At 37.5% G+C, this 18,953-nt stretch overlaps 1 protein-coding gene across 7 annotated transcripts in view; it reads left to right on the top strand.

Moving 5' to 3' along the window:
- The window catches only part of C2CD5 (C2 calcium dependent domain containing 5), a 99,160-nt gene that overhangs the window by 53,485 nt on the left and 26,722 nt on the right, over nucleotides 1-18,953 (top strand). For 6 of the 7 annotated variants that reach the window (XM_033222684.1, XM_033222678.1, XM_033222680.1 and 3 more), the window contains 4 exons: nucleotides 5,781-5,876; nucleotides 9,834-10,025; nucleotides 11,997-12,183; nucleotides 16,178-16,342. In XM_033222684.1, coding sequence (XP_033078575.1) covers nucleotides 5,781-5,876; nucleotides 9,834-10,025; nucleotides 11,997-12,183; nucleotides 16,178-16,342 — 640 coding nt within the window. The remainder of the gene's footprint in view (nucleotides 1-5,780; nucleotides 5,877-9,833; nucleotides 10,026-11,996; nucleotides 12,184-16,177; nucleotides 16,343-18,953) is intronic. The other variant, XM_033222683.1, reaches the window with a different exon arrangement.

Consider the following 18,953-nt stretch of genomic DNA (forward strand, 5'->3'; position numbering starts at 1 on the left):
AAAAGTGTTCCTATTTCTCCACATCCTCTCCAACACCTGTTGTTTCCTGACTTCTTAATGATTGCCATTCTAACTGGTGTGAGATGGTATCTCATTGTGGTTTTGATTTGCATTTCTCTGATGGCGAGTGATGCTGAGCATTTTTTCATGTGTCTGTTGGCTGTATGGATGTCTTCTTTTGAGAAATGTCTGTTCATATCCTTTCCCCACTTTTTGATGGGGTTGTTTGTTTTTTTCTTGTATATTTGTTTGAGTTCTTTGTAGATTCTGGATATTAGCCCTTTGTCAGATGAGTAGGTTGCAAAAATTTTTTCCCATTCTGTAGGTTGCCTGTTCACTCTGATGGTAGTTTCTTTAGCTGTGCAAAAGCTCTTTAGTTTAATTAGATCCCATGTGTCAATTTTTGCTTTTGCTGCCGTTGCTTTTGGTGTTTTAGACATGAAGTCCTTGCCCATGCCTATGTCCTGAATGGTACTACCTAGATTTTCTTCTAGGGTTTTTATGGTATTAGGTCTAACATTTAAGTCTCTAATCCATCTTGAATTAATTTTCGTATAAGGGGTAAGGAAAGGATCCAGTTTCAGCTTTCTACTTATGGCTAGCCAATTTTCCCAGCACCATTTATTAAATAGGGAATCCTTTCCCCATTTCTTGTTTCTCTCAGGTTTGTCAAAGATCAGATGGCTGTAGATGTGTGGTATTATTTCTGAGGACTCTGTTCTGTTCCATTGGTCTATATCTCTGTTGTGGTACCAGTACCATGCTGTTTTGGTTACTGTAGCCTTGTAGTATAGTTTGAAGTCAGGTAGCGTGACGCCTCCAGCTTTGTCCTTTTGACTTAGGATTGTCTTGGCAATGCGGGCTCTTTTTTGGTTCCATATGAACTTTAAAGCCGTTTTTTCCAATTCTGTGAAGAAAGTCATTGGTAGCTTGATGGGGATGGCATTGAATCTATAAATCACCTTGGGCAGTATGGCCATTTTCACGATATTGATTCTTCCTATCCATGAGCATGGTATGTTCTTCCATTTGTTTGTGTCCTCTTTGATTTCACTGAGCAGTGGTTTGTAGTTCTCCTTGAAGAGGTCCTTTACATCCCTTGTAAGCTGGATTCCTAGGTATTTTATTCTCTTTGAAGCAATTGTGAATGGAAGTTGATTCCTGATTTGGCTCTCTGCTTGTCTGTTACTGGTGTATAAGAATGCTTGTGATTTTTGCACATTAATTTTGTATCCTGAGACTTTGCTGAAGTTGCTTATCAGCTTAAGGAGATTGTGGGCTGAGACCATGGGGTTTTCTAAATATACAATCATGTCATCTGCAAACAGGGACAATTTGACTTCTTCTTTTCCTAACTGGATACCCTTGATTTCTTTCTCTTGCCTGATTGCCCTAGCCAGAACTTCCAACACTATGTTGAATAGGAGTGGTGAGAGAGGGCATCCCTGTCTTGTGCCAGTTTTCAAAGGGAATTTTTCCAGTTTTTGCCCATTCAGTATGATATTAGCTGTGGGTTTGTCATAAATAGCTCTTATTATTTTGAGGTACGTTCCATCAATACCGAATTTATTGAGCGTTTTTAGCATAAAGGGCTGTTGAATTTTGTCAAAAGCCTTTTCTGCATCTATTGAGATAATCATGTGGTTCTTGTCTTTGGTTCTGTTATATGCTGGATTACGTTTATTGATTTGCGAATGTTGAACCAGCCTTGCATCCCAGGGATGAAGCCCACTTGATCATGGTGGATAAGCTTTTTGATGTGCTGCTGAATCCGGTTTGCCAGTATTTTATTGAGGATTTTTGCATCGATGTTCATCAGGGATATTGGTCTAAAATTCTCTTTTTTTGTTGTGTCTCTGCCAGGCTTTGGTATCAGGATGATGTTGGCCTCATAAAAAGAGTTAGGGAGGATTCCCTCTTTTTCTATTGATTGAAATAGTTTCAGAAGGAATGGTACCAGCTCCTCTTGTACCTCTGGTAGAATTCAGCTGTGAATCCATCTGGTCCTGGACTTTTTTTGGTGGGTAGGCTATTAATTGTTGCCTCAATTTCAGAGCCTGCTATTGGTCTATTCAGGGATTCAACTTCTTCCTGGTTTAGTCTTGGGAGAGTGTAAGTGTCCAGGAAATTATCCATTTCTTCTAGATTTTCTAGTTGATTTGCGTAGAGGCATTATAGTATTCTCTGATGGTTGTTTGTATTTCTGTGGGGTCGGTGGTGATATCCCCTTTATCATTTTTTATTGCGTCTATTTGATTCCTCTCTCTTTTCTTCTTTATTAGTCTAGCTAGCGGTCTGTCAATTTTGTTTATCTTTTCAAAAAACCAACTCCTGGATTCATTGATTTTTTGGAGGGTTTTTTGTGTCTCTATCTCCTTCAGTTCTGCTCTGATCTTAGTTATTTCTTGCCTTCTGCTAGCTTTTGAATGTGTTTGCTCTTGCCTCTCTAGTTCTTTTAATTGTGATGTTAGAGTGTCAATTTTAGATCTCTCCTGCTTTCTCTTGTGGGCATTTAGTGCTATAAATTTCCCTCTACACACTGCTTTAAATGTGTCCCAGAGATTCTGGTATGTTGTATCTTTGTTCTCATTGGTTTCGAAGAACATCTTTATTTCTGCTTTCATTTCGTTATGTACCCAGTAGTCATTCAGGAGCAGGTTGTTCAGTTTCCATGTAGTTGAGCGGTTTTGATTGAGTTTCTTAGTCCTGAGTTCTAGTTTGATTGCACTGTGGTCTGAGAGACAGTTTGTTATAATTTCTGTTCTTGTACATTTGCTGAGGAGTGCTTTACTTCCAATGATGTGGTCAATTTTGGAATAAGTGCGATGTGGTGCTGAGAAGAATGTATATTCTGTTGATTTGGGGTGGAGAGTTCTATAGATGTCTATTAGGTCCGCTTGGTGCAGAGATGAGTTCAATTCCTGGATATCCTTGTTAACTTTCTGTCTCGTTGATCTGTCTAATGTTGACAGTGGAGTGTTGAAGTCTCCCATTATTATTGTATGGGAGTCTAAGTCTCTTTGTAGGTCTCTAAGGACTTGCTTTATGAATCTGGGTGCTCCTGTATTGGGTGCATATATATTTAGGAGAGTTAGCTCTTCCTGTTGAATTGATCCCTTTACCATTATGTAATGGCCTTCTTTGTCTCTTTTGATCTTTGATGGTTTAAAGTCTGTTTTATCAGAGACTAGGATTGCAACCCCTGCTTTTTTTGTTCTCCATTTGCTTGGTAGATCTTCCTCCATCCCTTTATTTTGAGCCTATGTATGTCTCTGCATGTGAGATGGGTCTCCTGAATACAGCAGACTGATGGGTCTTGACTCTTTATCCAGTTTGCCAGTCTGTGTCTTTTAATTGGAGCATTTAGTCCATTGACATTTAAGGTTAATATTGTTATGTGTGAACTTGATCCTGTCATTATGATATTAACTGGTTATTTTGCTCGTTAGTTGATGCAGTTTCTTCCTAGCCTCAATGGTCTTTACATTTTGGCATGTTTTTGCAATGGCTGGTACCGGTTGTTCCTTTCCATGTTTAGGGCTTCCTTCAGGGTCTCTTGTAAGGCAGGCCTGGTGGTGACAAAATCTCTAAGCATTTGCTTATCTGTAAAGGATTTTATTTCTCCTTCACTGATGAAGCTTAGTTTGGCTGGATATGAAATTCTGGGTTGAAAATTCTTTTCTTTAAGAACATTGAATATTGGCCCCCACTCTTCTGGCTTGTAGAGTTTCTGCCGAGAGGTCTGCTGTTATTCTGATGGGCTTCCCTTTGTGGGTAACCCGACCTTTCTCTCTGGCTGCCCTTAAGATTTTTTCCTTCATTTCAACTTTGGTGAATCTGGCAATTATGTGTCTTGGAGTTGCTCTTCTGGAGGAGTATCTTTGTGGCGTTCTCTGTATTTCCTGAATTTGAATGTTGGCCTGCCCTACTAGGTGGGGAAGTTCTCCTGGATGATATCCTGAAGAGTGTTTTCCAACTTGGTTCCATTTTCCCCCTCACTTTCAGGCACCCCAATCAGACGTAGATTTGGTCTTTTTACATAATCCCATACTTCTTGCAGGCTTTGTTCATTTCTTTTTCTTCTTTTTTCTTTTGGTTTCTCTTCTCGCTTCATTTCATTCATTTGATCCTCAATCGCTGATACTCTTTCTTCCAGTTGATCGAGTCGGTTACCGAAGCTTGTGCATTTGTCACGTATTTCTCGTGTCATGGTTTTCATCTCTGTCATTTCGTTTATGATCTTCTCTGCATTAATTAGTCTAGCCGTCAATTCTTCCACTTTTTTTTCAAGATTTTTAGTTTCTTTGCGCTGGGTACGTAATTCCTCCTTTAGCTCTGAGAGGTTTGATGGACTGAAGCCTTCTTCTCTCATCTCGTCAAAGTCATTCTCTGACCAGCTTTGATCCGTTGCTGGCGATGGGCTGCGCTCCTTTGCAGGGGGAGATGCGCTCTTATTTTTTGAATTTCCAGCTTTTCTGCCCTGCTTCTTCCCCATCTTTGTGGTTTTGTCTGTCTCTGGACTTTGATGATGGTGACGTACTGATGGGGTTTTGGTATAGGTGTCCTTCCTGTTTGATAGTTTTCCGTCTGACAGTCAGAAGGACTGTCTGTTGGTCTGTTGGAGATTGCTTGAGGTCCACTCCAGACCCTGTTTGCCTGGGTATCAGCAGCAGAGGTTGCCGAAGAGAGAATATCGCTGAACAGCGAGTGTACCTGTCTGATTCTTTCTTTGGAAGTTTCCTCTCAGGGGTGACGCCACCCTGTGAGGTGTGGGGTGTCAGACTGCCCCTAGTGGGGGATGTCTCCCAGCTAGGCTACTCAGGGGTCAGGGACCCACCTGACCAGGCAGTCTGTCCGTTCTCAGATCTCAACCTCCGCGTTAGGAGATCCTCGGCTCTCCCCAAAGCTGTCAGACAGAGTCGTTCGCGTCTGCACCGCCCTGCTCTTTCCCCTAATGGACTGCAGCTGTGCGCTGTCCGCAGAGGTAGAGTCTACAGAGACAGGCAGGCTTCCTTGAGCTGCTGTGAACTCTACCCAGTTCGAGCTTCCCAGCGGCTTTGTTTACCTACTTAAGCCTCAGCAATGGCGGGCGCCCCTCCCCCAGCCTCGCTGCTACCTTGCGGATAGATCGCCGCAGACGGCTGTGTTAGCAGTGAGGGAGGCTCCGTGGGCGTGCGACCCTCCCGGCCAGGTGTGGGATATATTCTCCTGGTGTGCCTGTTTCCTTAAAGCGCAGTATTGGGGTGGGAGTTACCCGATTTTCCAGGTGTTGTGTGTCTCAGTTCCTCTGGCTAGGAAAAGGGATTCCCTTCCCCCTTGCGCTTCCAGGTGAGGCGATGCCTCGCCCTGCTTCAGCTCACGCTGGTCAGGCTGCAGCAGCTGACCAGCACCGATTGTCCGGCACTCCCTAGAGAGATGACCCCAGTACCTCAGTTGAAAATGCAGAAATCACCGGTCTTCTGTGTCGCTCGCGCTGGGAGTTGGAGACTGGAGCTGTTCCTATTCCCAGCTTTGTCATATTTTAAATGAAGTTATTGTCTTTAATATTAATACTTTATTTCAATTTTTAATTTATGAAGAATTCTTGTCCTCCATTCAAATAAAGTTACCTCTGTTTTCTAGGCTAGGTTTATGAGTTAAACCTCATAGATATTAATTAATATTTAGTAGAGTCTAACTTGAACTTAAATTGTCACTGTTATAATTATTTTGATATTTAGCATTTTCCAAAGTTATACTGTCTGAAAAATGTTAACTTATTTGTGTTTTTTCCTTTATAGTGAAGAGGTCTGCATTTTATCTGCATCTGGTACAGCGGCTGTACTGAATCCTAGATTTCTGCAGGATGGCACCGTGGAAGGCTGTTTGGAACAGAGGTTGTCATGGCAGCCTGGCTTATTTTCCATAAGGGCAGAGAAGGGAGAGGTTGACTTTTTTTCTCAGAGTTGGGATAATTCTTCTCCATAGGGTGGCTTACAGTGATACAGTGTAGAAATCAGGATGAAGCACTTCATTAATTTTTAACTAACCCATAGTAACAGAGGAGTATTGGATTCTGTACTATATGGCAAACATTATTGTTTCTAGTATCTTGATAAGTGACATATATGATTGCCAGTTGAAGAATTTCAAGTGTACATTTTTTTTTTGCTTCGTCATGGTATAGAACTAATCTTTTGATTTTTGTCTTCCTTTCATTTCCCTGTGTCTCACCTCCAAAAACAGAGGTTATGAAACAATTTTTTATAAAAACAATTCTTAATTTACAAAATAATAAAAGTACTGTATTTTATCAAGATTATCTATAGATACAATATATGTGGTCCTTCCCTGTCCATAGGGAATTGGTTCCAGGACCCCTTGCAGATATCAAAACCTGCAGATGCTCAAATCCCTTATATAAAATGGTATAGTACTTGCATGTAACCTATGCATATTCTCCCCTATACTTTAAATAATCTCTAGATTATTTGTAATACCTGATACAATACCTGTTCATCATTTCATTTTCATGGATTCAGTGTAATGCTCAGCACGTGGTAAATTCATTTTTTGCTTTTTGGAATTTTGTGGGATTTTTTATTTTTTTCCTGAATATTTCAACCTGTGGTTGGTTGAATCCATACATGCCAAACCCATGGATACGGAAGGGTGACTGTATATTTAAATATATATACATACACACACACACACACACACACACACACATAAACTATTAGTTTGTTACCAGAGTCTACCAGGATAATACAGATTTTAATTACCCCTTATGCAACAGTGTGCCTATTTACTTTCCCCCTTGCCCAGTATTAATATATTAAGCATATATTAAGAAAGGAAGCAAAGGTCAAGTGTGTGGTGGCTGACGCTTGTAATCCCAGCACTTTGGGAGGCTGAGGCGGGTGGATCACTTGAGGTCAGGAGTTCAAGACCAGCCTGGCCAACATGGTGAAACCCCATCTTCACTAAAAATACAAAAATTAGCCTGGCATGATGGTGGGCCCCTGTAATCCCAGATACTCTGGAGGCTGAGGCAGGAGAATTGATTGCTTGAGTCTGGGAGGTGGAGGTTGCAGTGAGCCAAGATGGCACCACTGTTCTCTAACCTGGGCAACAGAACGAGACCCCATCTTAAAAAGAAAAAAAAAAAAAAAAGGCAAAAAAATTCTGTACCTTGTCAAATTTAGTGTAAACTTGCAAGCATTTAAGATATTCTAGTTCTGGTATTCACTAGAGGAACTTGGTCAGTTTCTTTGGTCAGTATTAAAATGGATATTGACTATTATAAATTCCAGAGCCTTAAAGGTCATTGTAAATAGGAAAGTGAAGGTGGGGCATTTTGAAGCACACTAAATAATTAGAATGTTGTGTTGAGAAAACTCTTTGTCAGTGAGTTGTACCGGTGGTACGATATAGTTCTTATACATCTGTAGATTTCATTCTTAAGTTGATAGGAAGCCTAATTTAACAAATAACCTTTTTCATGTAGCTTGGTTTTTTTCTGTATTGTGGCTTGGATGGATACAGTACATTCTCTTATATGGTAGTTTAGTACAATAGGTGCCACCCCTAGTTGTAAAAAAAAAAAAATAAAGAAAAAACAAGGAAAATGTCTTTTCTTTCTGCTATGAAATTATTGTTGCTTATTAGAAAAAATTTGGAGAATGTAGGAGAGTAGAAGGAAAAAAAGATCCCTTATGGTCTCACTATTCAGGGACAATCCCTGTGTACATTTCGTATTTCGAATGCTTTCATAAATTTTAATACTTTTATTTTTATGCCTTATATATACCACTAATGTTGAAATTTGTGTGAGCCGTTTAGTTAAAAATTGCTTCAGTTTTCATCTTTTATACCCCCTTATAACACATTGACTTTGGATTCAAACAAACTGAAATTCAAACATGAGGCCTGCTACTTAGTGCTTAGTGTGACTTAGCAAGTTATCTCAGGTTGGTTTCAGGCTAAGTGGAACTACTATTTGCTGCTATATGGTGAACATTATACTGGGGAGGTGGGTGTGTTTAGCTATAGTTTTCTTATTTAATCTCCAAAGAAACCCACAAACTTCTCTAGGTACATATTCTAGTTTTATAAAGGAGTTTCTGAGAGGTTAAATAATTTTCTTGTTCAGGATCACACAGTTCGGTTCAGATGTCTGACTTCTCTGTTAGTTGTAATATACCAGAATGGCATCTTCACAGTAAAAAAATAATATCTGGGAGTAATTTAATGTGAGTTAGAGAGTTATGAAGATTCAGTTAAAAATTCTGTAGTCCCAGCTCCTTGGGAGGCCAAAGTAGGAGGATCACTTGAGCCCAGGAGTTGAAGGCTACAGTGAACTATGATTGTACCACCACCACACTGCAGCCTGGGTGACAGCAACACCCTGTATCCAAAAAATAATATATATATATATAAAAAATCTGCAAAAGTCGGCTGGGCGCAGTGGCTCAAGCCTGTAATCCCAGCACTTTGGGAGGCCGAGACGGGCGGATCATGAGGTCAGGAGATCGAGACCATCCTGGCTAACACGGTGAAACCCCGTCTCTACTAAAAATACAAAAACAAAAACTAGCCGGGCGAGGTGGTGGGCGCCTGTAGTCCCAGCTACTCGGGAGGCTGAGGCAGGAGAATGGCGTAAACTCGGGAGGCGGAGCTTGCGGTGAGCTGAGATCAAGCCACTGCACTCCAGACTCCGTCTCAAAAAAAAAAAAAAAAAAAAAAAAACAAGATCTGCAAAAGTCTTGTTTCCTGGTATATATAATATGAATTTTCCTTTACTTTTTAAATCTGTCTGGTTGCCAAGTTTCAGCTTCTAATGGGTTACTTTAAGTTAGGGAGCATTGAGATCCACATCTTTCCAGAGCTCTGGAGGATCTGCTTGTGTGAAAGCGTGGAATTTTTTTGTGGAGCTTCTCTCTGTTTCCATCCTTATTGTGCCGACATGCTCAAATTTAATGAACAAAAAAAATGCATAATCATTTTAGAATGAACTCACAAACAGCATAATACAACAAGCATTTTATAATAAGTGGGGAGGTTGTGGATGGTTAATTTGTGGTTTATGTATGATATATCATTTATGAAATAGATGTTTTGGTTTTTCAAAAAAGTTAAAACTATCACAGGAAATTAGAAATCTTAGAGTATGCCTGTTTTTGACTTACTATTTTTCTTTTTTAATACTTTTTACATTAAATTAAAAACTATTATGCTTGGATTTTGTTTTTCAATTTTTGGGGGTACCTAGTAGCTGTATATATTTATAGGGTACATGAAAATATACAATTAAATTATTGATTATAGTCACCCTGTTGTGCTATCAAACGCTAGGTCTTATTCATTCTTTCTATTTTTTTTGTACCCGTTAGCCATCCCCACCTTCCCTCCAGCCTGCCACTACCCTTCCCAGCCTCTGGTAACCAAAATATTTTTTTGTTTGGGAATTTTTTTTGTGGTTATATTTGTCAACCAGTGGGAAAATGTCATCATCATCATCTAACCTTTTTTTTTTTTTAATGTTGTATCCCAGAGAAAAAACTTTGAGGTGATAGTGGTGTTTGTCAGGTGATAAGTCATCACACAAATAAATTGGTGCAAAATGACTTTGCAGTTGGTAAGTCTTTTCTCTCATAGGAAAAATGCATGGTTCTGATTTCATGGTCGTTTTTAATTCTTATCAGTCATAGTGGTACTCTTGTAGCCTACAGTGGTAGAAGTTGGATAGTTTGTATACAAGTACTGTGTATGTAATATCACTTACATAATTATTTTTGAAAAAATTTGTATGTTTTTAAAGAATGTCTTTTTTTTTTCTTAATCTATTTATATAGGCTTGAAGAAAATTTGTCTACACGTTGTGGGTTTTGCCATATACCATATGATGAACTGAATATGCCATTTCCAGCTCATCTCACATATTGCTATAACTGCAGGAAACAAAAAGTTCCTGATGTTCTGTTTACAACTATAGACCTCCCAACAGATGCAACAGTTATTGGAAAAGGTTGTCTTATTCAAGCAAGGTATGTTTGTGAAAACATCATTTGGTGTCCCTGAAAAAGTATGATATATGGAGCCATAAACCTATTTTCAAGTGTCAGCTCTACTGTTTCCAACCTGTTTGATCCTGCACAAACTGGGCAATTCTATTGGAACTTTGTATTTTATTGCATGTAAAAAAAAAAAAAAAAAAAAAAAACAACCCAAATAAGTTTTTATACAAAAGCAGTTTTTAACTTTTAAATTCTATACAAATATTTATCATTCTGGGAATTATTAACCTGCCAAAGGCTAGGGATGTGACTAAGTATAGACTGCTTCAATGACGTTCAATGTGTAACACATTTTAGAAATTGACTCTCTTTTTTTCTTTTAAAGAATAGTGCCATGAAGTGTTTCTTTTACTGCTTTAATTAGCTGGTAAGAGTTCCTTTTAAAATGCACTGGAGTAGAAAATCCTAATTGGGACACTCATGACAACAGCTGCCAGGTTACCAAATTCATCAGGTACTTCTGTCCTCATCTTAGTTCTGACATCTCAGCAATAGTGACACCATTATTTTCGCCTTGAAATTCCTTTGATTTCATGATGCCACACCTTCTATGTTTTCCTACCTTTATGTGTAATCTTCAGCCTCCTTGTTGACTTCTCATTTCTTGATCTTTGAGAGCCATGGGTTTGGACCTTTTGCTCAAAGCTCTTTCCCTAGTTGAACTCATCAACTTATATAGATCTATATGCTGTCTATGTATCTGTGACTGCCAAATTTATAACTCTAGTCCAGAACTTTCTTTTGAGCTTTAGACTTTTATACCTGTCTACTTCTATCCCATTTTGATAAGCCATAGGCATCTCATACTTGTTCCACGTTGAACTGCTGACTTTCTCCACTTTTCTTATTAGCCTTTTTTGTTTTAATAAATGGTACCTTTATCCAGTTCTTCATGCCAAATTTGGTATTCTTTGTACAGTATCCTCTTTTTCAACCTCCCCACATCAAATTTATTACAAAGCCCATTGATATTTATTCTAAAATGTATTTCTAATCCATTTATTTTTTTCCATCTTGCATCTTAGACCTTCCATTTGGGATTGTTTTCCTTTTGCCTTAAGTGTACACTTTAGTATTTCTTTTGATGGATCTGCTGGTAGTGAACTATTTTTTTTTTGGTCTGTCTGAAAAATGTGATTATTTTACTTTTATCTTTAAAAAATATTTTGGGCTGGCAGTTGTTTCTTTACAGCACATTGAAGATACTCTTTCACCACTGTCTTCTGGCTTTCATTGCTACTGTTGAGAAATAATCTATTAGTCTAATTACTGTCCCTTTGAATGTAGCCTATGTGGCACAAAGTAGATGCTCAAGTGACTGTTGTGTTTTTTTAATGAGTAACATTTTCTTCTGCTTTCCATTTATATTGAACACATGCAGTTATAAAACCTAAGATTGTAAATGATATTCTCTACTGATTTTGGTCATTATTTCATTTTTAGAGATTTTGAGATTTTTTTTATTTTTGTTTACTGAAATGTGGTTCTTTAAAATATTTGATTTTTGTGGGTAAACGGGTGTATGTATTTATGGGATACATGAGATACTTTGATACAGGCATGCAATGCATAATAATCGCATCGTGTAAAATGGGGTATCCATCCCCTCAAGCATTTATCCTTTGTGTTAGAAACAATCCTGTTATACTCTTAGTTATTTTAACTTGTACAATTAAATTATTATTGACTGTAGACACCCTGTTGTGCTATCAAATACTAGGTCTTATTCATTCTTTCTATTTTTTTGTACCCGTTATGAAATAGGATTTTTAGTGCAAATTTATACAATGACAAAAAAAAGAAAAGTTTATTGATATAACTCAGTAAGTCCATTAAAAACAAGTAAATGTTTTATTCAGCACACTTTTAGAAAGTTTTAAAAATTGACATTTTTAAAGATGGTACCAAGAATACTGTTCACTGACTTATTTTCATTTACAGGTTATGTCGCTTAAAAAAGAAAGCACAGGCAGAAGCAAATGCTACAGCTATCAGTAATCTGTTGCCATTTATGGAATATGAAGTGCATACTCAGCTAATGAATAAACTAAAACTCAAAGGAATGAATGCTTTGTTTGGACTAAGAATTCAGATCACAGTGGGTGAAAATATGTTGATGGGCTTAGCGGTAAGTTTAGATGTTTTTGGTTTTGTTTTATGATTTTCTTAATTATAGTAGATTCTATTTTATGTGATTCAAAGAGTCTTTTCAAAGACTTATCTAAAGACTTTGACATTAAGACCTTTATGGGATGAGGACATTTTAAGAAGTGAAAAATCTGGTGATAGGTTTTCACATATTTTAAAGGGACTGTGATCATAACTTTAACAATTCTATTTCTAAAAGTTAATGTTTGTCACTTGCTTAATAAGTTGTCCACAGTTTTTCTGGACTTTATTATTGTTTACATATTGCTAAAACAGGGTTCCCCCATCTCGGTACCAGGGCAGGATACCTCTTTGTTGCCGGGAACTGAGTTGTGCTTTGTAGGATGCTTAGCAGCATCCATGGCAACTCCCCACTATAAGATAGTAGCATCTCCCTAGTTGTGACAATCAAGAATGTCTTCAGAAATTGCCAAATGTCCCTTGGTGGGCAGAGCAAAATTACCCCAGGATGTGAATTAATCTTTAGTTTTGATGGAGAAGATAAAGCAAAACATGTGAGACACTATTAGACAGACAATTAAGCTTTATCATAAATGTGTACCTGTGGCCAGTGGTAGACTGTGTAATAAAATACAGGTGTTTCTGGCCAGGTGTGTTGGCTCACACTCATAATTCCAACACTTTGGGCGGCTGTGGTGGGAGGATCACTTGAGCCCAGAAGTTAGACCAGCCTGGGTGAGACTACTCTCTCTATAAAAAAATACTAAAAATTAACCAGGTGTGCTGGCAGGAAGCTCAGGTGGGAGGATCACTTGAGTCCTGGGAGGTTGAGGCTGTAGTGAGCCCTGATCATTTCACTGCGCTCCAACCGAGGCAATAGAGTGAGACTCTGTCTAAAACAAAACAAAACAAAAAAAAAGGTGTGTTTCTTAAGTGCTGATGAAATACAAGAGAAGAAAAAGCTATGTCTTAGCTTAAGGTTCATTTTGGCTTGTTAGCAAATAAATTCAGACTGGAAAGATGATAATGAGGAAAGCCAGTGCTGCTTCTATAAGTAGTGTAGGACTCAGAGAACCAGGTACCTGCAAAATGTGTATTGATCATATGGAATCTGATGAACCACGTTTATGGAAATTCTCTCATTTTCTAGGTACTTTGCTAACCAGCATTTTGTCTGTGTTACTGGCAGTTTTCAAATTTAAATTCTCTTGCCATCTTTTTGAGAATACATAGACATTGAATTTTAAGAAATTTATGGAATTTGACTTGTCTCTATACATTTGCAGGTCGAATGCACATTTGTTCCGTGTTTCATCTTTCTCTAAGAGCAAATATGTAAATTTTTGTATGTAGAGGATAATTGTATGATGATGATAAACTAATTAGGTATTAACAGTTTTCTAACAACAGAAATTTGTAATAAGTAACTTGGTTCATATTAAAATATTTGATATTTAGGCTGGGTATGGTGACTCATGTCTGTAATCCCAGCACTTTGAGAGGCTGAGGTGAGTAGATCGCTCAAGCCCAGGAGTCTGAGACCAGCCTGGGTAACATGGCAAAACCCCATCTCTACTAAAAATACAAAAATTACCCAGGCGTGGCAGCTTGGGCCTATAGTTCCAGCAACTTGGGAGGCTGAGGTGGGAGAATCAGCTGAGCCTGGGAGCTTGAGGCTGCAGTGAGCTGTGATTGTGCCACTGCCCTCCAGTCTGGGGACAGAGCGAGACCCTGTCTAAAAAAAAATTTCTCTTTTATACTTAGAGTAACTTGGGGAAAAGTGGTTATTTTAATTCAGTGGTCTAAAAATTTGTATGCTTAGTGAGGACATTACATAAATATATAATTTGTGCTTGATGCAAGACTGTAATGATTGATGGGTGCCTATGCATGTCAGTTAAGAGCTGGATTCAAATTGAGGAGTTTAAAAAACATTTTGCTACCTATAGCAAACATTTTTGATGATTGAGCCTCAGGAAACTAGTTTATGACACTGATGTAATTCAAGACTTGCCTCCAGTATTGCTTTTCTGATTCATACTAATCTTTTCCTTCTTGATCACTAGTGCTATTGACTACCACGGTTTGACATTTCATCTTTGTGCTTTGTTATAGTTTGTGCACTTAAATCGTAAGGTCTCAAGAGTAGCTTCTTTATTGGGTGATCTCTGATGAGTGCCGACTAGATGTTTGGCACTGTGCTATTCCAGAAGGAATGTGATATTATCTTCACTTTACAGGAGGAGAAAATGTGTGCTATAATAGGTTGAGACTATAAAGTGATGTGGTTACATGTGTTAGAACTGGATTTCAAATCCAGGCCTATCTGATGCCAGAGTCTGTGTTCTCAGCTGTTCAGGGCTGTTGCTTCATTAATGAGGAGCTAAAATGCATTAGAAGTGGTGGACTAAGGCTTCATATGGCATGGTGAAGGGGCGTTCCCTGGTTGAGTATTAGAGACTTGGTCATGTATACAGTGATGGACACTAATGAACAAACCAGGAGTAAGCACTCTTAAGGAACAATTTCATCTACTATGCAGACTTCTTCATCAATCCCTTTTTAGAATTGGTGTTGAGTTAGAAGAGTTGTCTTTTCTCTTTACCATTCCACCCTGTTGACGTTAACAATTTGATGTTTATACTTCTATTTTTTTGCTTTGCTTGTATTGGCATATTTACACATAAGTGCACATAAGGATATATATAAATGTTACCTTGTTTTGTATTTCTCGTAATAGTTTTCCAGTACTAATGATACGTAGTACTGTTTCAGAGTCAGATATTAAATAGTAATTTAATTAGGTGATATTTAAAATAAATCTGTATCAAGTAAAAAATTTTCTCTGCTAATTAGGAAGGTAGGGCAATATAGTGAAATAAGTTTGGGTTTTGAAGTGAGAAACACTCAATTTAAATTGTTTGTCCACATTTACTGACTTGGCTTGAGTAAGTTCCCTGTCCTTTCTGAATTTCAGTCTCTTGCCTTGCAAAAGTTTCCTCTTTACTTTTGCCACCTTTAAAGATAGAGCATCTGCTCATTCATGAAAAATTTGTTTTTTAGCAACCTTTAATATTTTTTTGCTATTTTTAATTCTAATTGTATTTTTAAAAATGATGAGGTAGGTCAGGGCACAGTGGCTCACACCTGTAATCCCAGCATTTTAGGAGGCTGAGGCAGGTGGATCAGTTGAGGTCAGGAGTTGGAGACCAGCCTGGCCAACATGGTGAAAACCCATCTCTACTAAAAATACAAAAATTAGCTGAGTGTGATGGTGGGCGCCTGTAATCCTAGCTACTCAGGAGGCTGAGGCAGAAGAATCACTTGAACCTGGGAGGTGGAGGTTGCAGTGAGCCAGGATCGTGCCACTACACTCCAACCTGGGCATAAGAGTGGGACTTGGTCTCAAAAAAAAAAAAGATTGTGAGGTAGAAACATAAAAAATATAATTGGGTATGTAGTGAAAAGTAAATCCCCATTTCATAACTGTCTCTCACCTACCCAGGGGCCTCCCCAAAAGAAACCAACCCTTGTTACCAGTTGTTTTTGTGTGCCTTTCCAGAGATGTCCTATATCTACCCTGATGCTGATTATATTCTTCCTTATACCACATTCTTGGTTTTTGTTTGTTTGTTTTTTCTTGTTTTGAGACAGTCTTGCTCTGTTGCCCAGGCTGGAGTGCAGAGGCATGATCTTGATTCACTGCAACCTCTGCCTCCTGGGTTCAAGTGATTCTCCTGCCTCAGCCTCCTGAGTAGCAGGGATTATGGGTGCACACCACTACACCCAGCTAATTTTTGTATTTTCAGTAGAGACGGAATTTCACCATGTTGGCCAGGCTGGTCTCGAACTCCTGACCTCAAGTGATCTGCCCGCCTCGGCCTCCCAAAGTACTGGGATTACAGGTGTGAGCCACTGCACCCAGCTGTTGACCACATTCTTAAATATGAAAACTTAAGGACTGTTATTCTGTAGATATTTTTTCTGATTATTTCCCCATTATTTTTTACAAGTCTGCCACAGGTGTATATTTAGCAGCTTTACCAACTCCTGGTGGTATTCAGATTGCTGGGAAGACTCCTAATGATGGCTCATATGAACAACACATCTCTCATATGCAGAAGAAGATAAATGACACAATTGCTAAAAACAAAGAGTTATATGAAATCAATCCTCCAGTAAGTAAAACAAACCTACATTGTGAATATATCAGTTATTATTTATTAGTATATTTTTAGGTTATCTTATTGAGGACATTAAGATTTTTTTTTCACTGTTTAGATTAGCTCTCCTTATTACTCATTCCTTCACCTCCCTTTATGTCTTTGCTCAACTGTCCCCTTTTTGGGTAAGCCTACTCTAACCATTCTGTTTAAAAATTATGACTTCATTTTTGGCACTTCCTATCACCTTTCCCTCTTTTATTGTTTTCTGTAGCTCTTGTCTTCGTGAGTGTGTGTGTGTGTGTGTGTGTGTGTGTGTGTGTGTGTGTTTATGTTTTGTTGGTCTATTTCCTGTTAGTACCAGTAGAATGAAGCTCCATGAGGGCTTTATTTCTGTTGCCTAGAAAGTTTCTCTTGGTGTTAGTCTCTTAGTATTTGTTTAGTGATGAAATAAATGGTTTAAAATGTTCTTTGTTCGTAAAAAGAGATTCTTATCGGTGGTAAAAATGTGAAAGAATACAGTTTTTCAGTTACAGTTTCTTTTTTTACAATTTTGCTCCCAGTCATTTCCTTTAATCAGTCTTTTTACCAACTTTGCAATAAATATCACAATGCTTACTCCTCTGTGGATGCCTAATGGCGGTAGTCTGAATTGAAAGAAAAATGTGTTGGACTTAGAATGACATTTTTTGTTTTTATGAGTCTCTGATAATGAAATACTTTCACAAGAGGAAATTATAACATCATTGTTGTTTTTATTGTTTTAAATGTCTTACCTAACTGGCTTATCTTCTGGAACAGTGTGTCTGGATTGTTGTGTCACAAGTATAGCTTTCATCATATTATTCTAGTATAGTTGTTAATTTGGGAGGAATTTTAAGGATATGACCTAGAGCTGCACTGTTCATTATTCACTGTGGGAGCCACTGGCCACATATGACTTTTGAGCGCTTGTGACTAGTCTGAATTGAAATGTGTAGTAAGTATAAAATATACACTGGATTTTAAAGATTTAGTGTGAAAAAACCATGTAAAATATGAATATTTTTGTATTGATTATGTGTCAAAAATTTAATATTTTAGATATACTGAATGAAATAAAATGTTTTATTAAAATTGATTTTATCTATTTCTTTTTACTTTATTATGTATGTGGCTTGCTTTATATTTGTATTGAACAGTACTGACTTAGGGCTTCTTTAAAATGAATACAAATGTTGATGTGTTAACATATTTATATTTGAAAAATAGACTGTAAAAGTTCTTTGTGCACTACTTTACTGACTGCTTACTTTTATAGTACATTATTTTTATTTGATAGTTATATTTTGATATTTGAACATCTGTTTATAGTCTGCCACTTGGGAAAAATGATTTGTAAAACTTTGTGTTAGGGTTTCATATATTCTTCATTTATTATTTCTAATGATATGAGCTGAACTCTTTTACTTAATAGTGTTTCTCACCTCTGTAAATCCATCCTGACCTCCCACAGGAAGAGTGGACTCTTCCTCCGTTGTGTAGTTGTTGTACCTGTATGTACCTGTATAGAAACTGTTACATATTATTATACTTAGTTTTTATATATCTGTCTTCCTTTACTATAATGTAAGGTCTTTGGAGACAGGGATGTATTTAAATAAGAATATGAATTAAGTTACTTCATCCATTCAGTACTTATTGAGCTGCTACTGTGTGTCACATAGTTTACATTTGGAAGGAGGGAGTAAATCTATTATGATTTTAAAAATTTTAGTATATATGAATTTCATGTGTTGAGGATGACTGTATTTTCACAACAGTACTCATCAGTTTATGAATCTTCTAATATGTCTTTCCTTATTGTAGATACTGACTACATTATAGTCTTTTAGCATAATCTCTCAGCATTTGTTTGACAGAGTCAGTATACAGGGTTGATTACCAGGCCACTATATACATTACAGTGTTGTGTTATGTCCACCCTGAATATGTGGATCAGGGTGTTCCTTCTCTTGGGATGATAGCCCTCAATGAAATAAATGCTGCTGTTTGAATTTTTTCTCAATACATTAAAAAATGTTTCTAATACAGAGGTGTAGTACCACCTAAGCTTTCTGTAGATAATCAAAGGTGTCAAAATAAGATGCATATCTCTTGGAATAACAGTACTAGTGATGAAATTTCAGTATGAGTGTAGAACGTATTAAATACCAGACAGTTATATTTATTAAGTCTGTGGCATTGTGAACAAAGGCATAACAGAATTTAAAACTACTGTAAAATTATAAAAAGTTGTGTGGTATCTAATGGGAATAACGTTGCACTGTGTATCAAAAGACTGACCTAGACTGGCTCTACACTTTCTAGTTTTCAAATCTAGGCAGACTACTAATTTACTTCTGAATTACAGCTCTTTTCCATTTTGTAGTCATTATAATGTTAACTTTATAGAGAGCAGATTAATTTGGAGTACAAATAAGATAAATGGATGTGAAAGTGCTCCATAGATCATTACATTGTGAAATTGTGCAGTGGTAGCCTTTTATCTAAGGTATGTACTAGCAATGAACATTTAAAACTATGTATTTTTGAAGAACTTTATGTACAATTTCCTTATTAAAAAGACAACTCTGTTGCATCAGCA

Source organism: Trachypithecus francoisi, unplaced genomic scaffold (assembly GCF_009764315.1).
Source record: "Trachypithecus francoisi isolate TF-2019V2 unplaced genomic scaffold, Tfra_2.0 Lachesis_group11, whole genome shotgun sequence".
Taxonomy (NCBI): Eukaryota; Metazoa; Chordata; class Mammalia; order Primates; family Cercopithecidae; genus Trachypithecus; species Trachypithecus francoisi.